The 7,327-nt window shown below is 40.2% G+C and overlaps 1 protein-coding gene across 1 annotated transcript in view; it reads right to left on the bottom strand.

Annotated features, from left to right (window-relative positions):
- LOC138040949 (cilia- and flagella-associated protein 46-like) overlaps positions 1-7,327 on the bottom strand; it is a 123,180-nt gene that overhangs the window by 104,670 nt on the left and 11,183 nt on the right. The window contains exons 2-8 of the mRNA XM_068886682.1: positions 4,812-4,943; positions 3,975-4,039; positions 3,263-3,427; positions 2,745-2,868; positions 1,643-1,737; positions 750-914; positions 306-402 (exon numbers count right to left, since the gene is read on the bottom strand). Of these exons, the coding sequence (XP_068742783.1) occupies positions 306-402; positions 750-914; positions 1,643-1,737; positions 2,745-2,868; positions 3,263-3,427; positions 3,975-4,039; positions 4,812-4,943 (843 nt within the window). The remainder of the gene's footprint in view (positions 1-305; positions 403-749; positions 915-1,642; positions 1,738-2,744; positions 2,869-3,262; positions 3,428-3,974; positions 4,040-4,811; positions 4,944-7,327) is intronic.

Raw genomic sequence — 7,327 nt, 5'->3', positions numbered from 1 at the left:
CGACCAACTGGACGTGTTCCTTCCGCTAATTCACCATACAATAAGGATTTCACTGGACAATCATTTTCCATTCTGGTTCCATTCTAAACACTTTCGATAATGTTTAAGCCTAAGGTTGGCCTTTTTGTAAAGGTTTGGGTTGTTTCAGTTAACTTATGGTAAAACAATGACCTGTAACCCTAACTTGCAACCTGCTGTGTATGATAAAGCTTGGTCTGTTTCTTTGAGACAGGACAATAAGTGGTCAACTTCATTCCAAATTGTAACTCTTACAATTATCATCGTCAAGATCAGTTTACAGTTACCTTAACACCTCCTTTCAGATTTTCAAGACAGTCAGCTGCCAATTCATGTTTATGGTTCTCCAAGCAAAGTCTTCCCAACTCAATTAGTAGAGGTATCCTGAAAGGAATTCAAGTTGGGAAAATTGCTGTTCTGTTGGCCATTTAAAAACAGAAACTGATCGCAATAAAAAAAACGTTAAAACAAAATCCCTCATATCTTAAAATCCAGAATAACAAAGAGTAGATCAGCAAGGTGTAGAGTACATGTACAAGACAGTACAGTCCGTGGTACCTGTGTTGGGGGGAAAGAGTATACAGCCTTTACAGACCCATGGACTAAACTAGCAGACATAATCCAAGCAAACATTAGCACAGTAAAACCTCCCTTTTCAAGAATCAGCTCTATCACTAGTCAGCTCTGATCATGGGGACTCACTAGTTATCTATATGTGTATGAATTCTCACCTGTCATTGCTACCAACAATGTGTGGTGAACTGGCTTTGCTTGTGCTGGTACCAGCTGACAAGGCTGTGCCGGCGCGATCAGTAGCATCCACACCTTTCACTATCGATTTGTAAATCTTATTCAGCTCAAGTTCTAGGTCCACTTTCTCGTCTGCTTCAACCAACCTAACGATTAAAATAACAAACAGCGACTTCTCTATAAACACTGTAAGTATATCATCATCAAAAAGGCATTTGGACCATTAAAGCAATGACTTGAGCTAATTGTAAGTTCTCAATACTTCTTTGCAAACCAATTCATTTTCTTTCGATGTTCCATAAACATTCTTAAAATACATGTAGATTAAAGAGGTGTTTGGATTACTCTACAGAAATGGAGATTCTGGTGACAAAAATCTCTTCAATTTGTGGTTCAATGTAGGGTAGCCAAGACATTCAACTATACTGAAAAGTGCTTGCGACAGATGTTGTCATGCATTATGGGTATTAAATGATTCTCAGTTTTAGCTGCACATCAACAGTACTGTAACAAGAGAAGGAGGCAGTATGGCCCAGTGGCCCAGTGGTTAGGGTGCTTGCCTTGAGATCCGGAGATCTCGGGTTCAAGAACCGCTCTGACCACTCGCTGAATTTGTTCCTGGTAGTCCCTGGTGCAACTTCCCAGCTGCACTTGTAAATAGCCAACTGGTTTGCCTCCGGCCAGATGGGATTCTTAACAGTTGTTGTTGTAGTGTTCTGTTGTTTCGTTGATTGTTTCATTTGGCCCTGAAAAGCCCCTATGGGGAACGGTCACTTAAGTATTTATCTTTATGTTTACCTTTAAGAGAAAACCTATAATAATATCATAATTATAGTGAGAGACTCAAACACAACATTCAAAAACTGAAACTTACGTTCTTAGCCTCTGAATTTTGTAAAATATATACAGTTCATTTGATGCCCTGGCTTCTTTTGATGCTTTAGAGAGGTCAATCAGGCGATGACGAACCTTAACAGACAACAACAGCATAAAATTAATAACATTTACAAATTATGCAGATAATCTAAGTGCCTATCACCTGAATGGACTTTTCCACTTTTTCTGAAATCATCCCAAATATATTGTTGTTTTTAGAACCTTTTTCTTGAAAACTCACATTTTTATTCACTTTGAAAGATGGGAAAGTGGTCACAGTTTGATCCATGACTGAGCAATGAAAAGGAATGGTATCGATACCAGATTGATGTCACAAATAATTACTTTGCATCGCTGTTTTCAAAGAACTATCATGATGCAAAGCAGTTTGTGGCGTCAACCCAGCATTAAACCCATTCATCTTGATTGCATGGCCATAGATCAAATTACAACCATTTCTCTACTTTTAGAAGCTTCTAAAACAGTGACTTTGAAGGACAGGGTTCAGTAAGAAATTATAGTGTTATACAAGTGAAAAGAATTGTTGAGCAGAAAGGATTTTTTGAGGTGATATCATAAATTTTAATTTAGAAACAGCCATGAAAACCTCCATATCAATACAGTGACAATATTATTAATAAGCCAAACACATATCAATAATTTTGCAGTTAATTAGTTATACTCTTCTTAGTAAGTAAACTGAAATGTATGAGATCAAAATGACCACAGACCAGTTGGCTCGGCACTACCATGCAGGTGGTCACGGGATCAAAATTCTAGCTGGACCAACACAGGGTCTTTAAATTACTGAGGAAAAAGTGCTGCCTTTGTGACGACATCTGCAAATGGTTAGACTCATCATAGGACCTGCGTCACAACACTTGTTGATTAATTCTGTAGTGAAGTTAAAGTGTTGTGGACAGACTTCATTTCATTTGTTCATGGGTTGGGTGAGTTGGTTGAGATTGCTGATGGACTGATAGCAGCTGCCAGTGGCGCCTGGTCATTCGTATTACACTGATGTCCAATCTCACCCATAGTTTGATTACATTGATGGCAATGGTAATGAATTTCTATTTACATCAATGAAATCAACCCACCTGAAGTCCAAGAACTGTTGTGTAAAGTGAAGGGACGTTACTCTTCGTAAAGGCCAATGTAGCAATACTAATTTGTGTGGCATCGTCTTTGCGTCCAGCGTCCACATGACATTCAATGAGAGCACTGTAACAAGAGCAATAATTTCAAGACAGTCCTATGTACTGCATCCAGTCAGACAAGTTAAGGCTCACATAGGCCACCTTAGAAAATACCATAATACTCTTTGTTTGTCCCCCAAATTTTGCATAAGCATTCATTTGTTTTTGTTTTCTCGTGGGACCATTGTAAGTCCCAAGAGAAACTGGAAACAATGCATATGCAAAATTTGAAGGGACAAATTCAAAGTGGTCTATTGTAACTGAGTTGAAAATACGACAAATAAAAATTATTAACAGTTATCTCCAGGTGGGATATAGACCGAGGCTTAAGACAACATGTAGGTATCTTACATATTTGTTAACAATTTCAGCACCAACAAAAAAGAGCTTCTGCTCGTTTATAATACACTGTAGCTTACATCATTAACTGAGCCCTCCAGCCATAATCCTTGTCATCAATGTCATCCAAAGCTTTCACAACTTGGTGAAGGCTTTTGGCCAAATACTGGCGATAATTGGGCTTGAGGAAAGGACGGCAAAACTGCCAGTACAACACTGAAGCATTGTAGACCAGGAAGTAGTACCTGTAAAAATCAGACCACTAATGAGTCGTTGTGACAGTTAATTACAGTCTCAAAAAAGTAGCCAACAAATCACTTTTTAGGAAGACCATTATTTGACTTGTCACCTAATCCCCATCAAAGGAAGGTTCAAAATGCGTGGCTTTACTTCATGTTCATCAGAATACTGCAGTTCTGCACAGCACACTTTCCTTGTCATGAAGAATACATGTAACTTACAATTTAAATGTTTTGAACAAACTAAAAAGTTTCAGGGTTATAATAATTCCTGCAAGGTGCAGGTGTACTAATAAAAATGGCCTATCTCTGCCATAGTGCAAATTATTTTTCTCCATTTACATGGGGGTTTGGGGGTGGGGGGGAGCAATTTATTAGCCGTTTTCATATGGATACTTCAATTACTGTATGTTTAATTAAGAAGAATTTGGTTAGGGGGACAAAATTACTCAAGGCATGTCAATGCATTTTCTGAATTTAGTACTGGATACTGAGAGAGAGATATACGCAAGAAATAATAATACAAGCCCCAATTATAATGAACAAAACATACCTGGGGTTCTTCTTAGCAAAGTTAATTGCCCTCAACAAGTATTCGACAGCTTTGTCAAGCTGTTCCTGCAAACAATAATATAAAGAACTTTGCTGTTTTAAGTCACAAAACTGTGCAACATTTGAGAAGGATAAGGGATAGGCTCTCCCAGTAGTCCACTTTCTTTGCTTACATGTACATGTACTTATCAGGTTTAGCTGAGTAGGACAGTGAGAGGCTTTGAAAGATAGAGGTCCAGAGTTACATTGTTGATAACTTCAACTTCTTTTACAACTCAGAACCCCTAACTGAACCTTAGTTTATAAAAGTGCTCTAACAGAGGAAATTGCCATTAGCACTTGTGATGCTTAAGAACTGACCCAAATATAATCAATGCTAACTAAAGCGATTGTACTGTAGCTTTAACCCTTTGGCGTTCAAACCAGCCTAAACCGGCCAGACTTAGTATTTTACTCTGTCTAACGCCAGTTCGCCAATGGGGAACCCCTGGGAGTCAATGGGTTAACCATGAGAGACATAGTTTTAGTGGATGAAAAAAAGGTAAATGTAGAGAGATAAAGACACCCAAAAGGTAGATTGGGTTGCAGTGCTATTTGATAGGAAATAAAATAAAGGGTTCCTCATATCAGTAATCCAGAATTTACCAATACGTACTATGTGCAAATCCTTGGCATAACAAACAATACTATTTGGCCCTGATTGGGCTGTAAAATAACTTGAATACATAGGAATTTTTGTTGCTTCTTTGGGAAAAAGAGCGGCGGCAGTCAAGATAAGATGATTGTACAAAAAAACTTAAGGCCACAGATTTCAGATTCACATTAAACCAAGACTTACTGGATTATTTGATGATGATGGTGCATTAAGCTGAGCTTGGCACAAATAAGCACGGCACAAAAATTGGTTGGACGGAGGAGTTTTGAGAAAAAACATCTTGATAGATTCCTCCATGATGCTCAACTGACCATGCTGTAATTTAAAGTGGAAAAAATACATTATACACCTGTATAATTTCACAAAAACTGACATGTAATCAGCTTGTTTGAGTAAACCAGACTTGTTAACCTTTTTGGCCAGTGTCGATTTGCAATTTCAACTCCTATGGTTACTGTATTAAATGTCAATGACTATTTTGTTGATAAGTAAATAATGGTGTAAAGAACCATTATTGGTGCATTTTTTTCACATGTGCTTCAACAGAAAGTGGCACTGATGCAGTTATGTTATGTGCACGCCTATCTTGCTAGTGGCCTTGTTTTAATATCGCCATCTTGCATTGCCTTGTTAGCTCACGTTCCTGTTAAATTAAAGACCTTGCAATTGATTTAGGTGTTCAGTTTGCTGACCTAACTAAGTGGCGTGGTTGTAGTGGCTTCCTGAACCCTACGGTCACATCAATTACTACGTAGCAAGCTCAAGAGACAAGACGTTCGCTGGTAAACCAATCATCCCATGCGTGTCAATAACCAAGTGGCTACAATGAGCACTCTCCAAGCACCAAAGCAGTGGTTCCTAATGAAGATGGAAACTGTAGAGTCCTTTGAGAACTGGTGGCAAAATTTAACTTACACGGTGCTGTTAGACAATAATTTTGCTCTCTTCCTTGTCGATAGTGCCATGTGGGGAAAGAGGACAAAGACAAAGCCCATAAGGGGCTTCCGAGATGATTGTGATTCAGTTCCCACAGGAATTAAAGCACCTCACAGCACAACAAAAGGTGAATTATTTCAAGCTAGTGCTCAGACCAAATGGCAAATTACTATCCAGTGTTTTCCCAAAATACAATAGTCAGGAATTCAACAACAACTGTGTAACTTAGCATACTATCCACCAGCACTACGGATTCCAGGTAACAGGTGCACATTTTCTAGACCTCGGCAATATTCGCTTGGAGCTTACCAAACCTCCAGAAAACCTCTATATCTATATCTACACCTACATGATATTTGTATATGTTCCAGCACTCGGCAAAGTCCCTTTTTGACTTCCATGTATGGTCATTTCTGCTGGGGTTTGATGCTGCAACCTCCCACAAGACAGCCCGATGCTCAACCAACTGAGCCATCTCTATCAGAGATTAATGGCATTTGTAGAGGATGTACTAGAGCTTCAGACTAACAAAATTTTCCACCATGGCGAGTCAATGACAGACAACAAGGAACTTACACCAACCCTAGAAAACTTATAGTGTTAATTAAAATTAACCTGGCTCAGGCTCGTGCACCCTGAGTCACCCACTCCAGCTCATCAAGCAACAGTATGGCACAGAGCTCCACTTGAGCTCCTTATGCCATCAACAAGGTGCCCAAGTGATCACTTTCTCAGTTCATGCAACTACCTGGTACATCCCTGACCAAGATCGCTACTACATGCTACACAGATTGTCGGCATTTTGGATGGGGATTGTGAAGAGACACCCATCGGGTATCCCCACACCTCACCTAAGAAGAAGACTTACATGTACACTACAAGACCACATCTGCCGTGTTTCGTGTCCATACGTGGATACATTTCATGGCCACACCCCAGTCCATATCTCCCACATCAGAGAACTTGGTGACTGCATAGAGTTTACCTCCCAATCCATACCTGGAGACGGTACAACCCTTGTCGAACAGCTCGCCCTCTAACTCACTTACGGCAGGCAACCACTGCACAACGTGCCAGGGTCGTATGTGCTCTCACAGACTCTACAATTGTCTGGCCTGGAGAGTTCATTAAAGTCAACCCACCCTGTGACGCCTCACCCAACTCCGAGTATGTCAGCAGCCCCCTCAACAGCTCCACATTATGTCACCTCCACAATGTCAATTCAGGCACAAAGATATGGTCCAAGCAGACCCTGACAACTTACTACCACCTGACCTCTGTACCAAGTTCCACGCACTACTAAGCGAGTACAACAAAGTCTTTGATCCCCAGATTCAGGGTTACCATGGCACCACCAATGCATTCAAAGTCAACATAGGCCCAGTGGAACCACTGCTAAAAAGGCCACCTCCCTCAATATGCAAGGGGGAAGAGTAGAGCTCCAGCAAAAGTTCAACAAGCTTGAACATCTTGGCGTTTTTAAGCATCCCAAGGAATTGTTGGCGTGTCAGTAGAAAAATCGAATATCTTAAACCCGTTGACTCGTATTTATCTTCCCACCCTGATGGTCTTGCAATTATCTGTGGAGATTTCAATGGTCCAAGCACTGGGCTTACTGAGCGACAAGTAAAACACGCCACAGGACTGACTCAGGTAGTGAAAGTCCTGACAAGAGACTCCGGCATTCTGGATTGGTGCTTCACCAACCGACCTAAGTTATTCTTGGAATCTGTGCAATTGCCCAAAATAGGAAGGAGTGACCA

The sequence above is a fragment of the Montipora capricornis genome, chromosome 3 (assembly GCF_036669925.1).
Source record: "Montipora capricornis isolate CH-2021 chromosome 3, ASM3666992v2, whole genome shotgun sequence".
Classification (NCBI taxonomy): Eukaryota; Metazoa; Cnidaria; class Anthozoa; order Scleractinia; family Acroporidae; genus Montipora; species Montipora capricornis.
The sequence above is the reverse complement of the archived record's forward strand: the minus strand, read 5'-3'. Positions and strand labels throughout refer to the sequence as shown.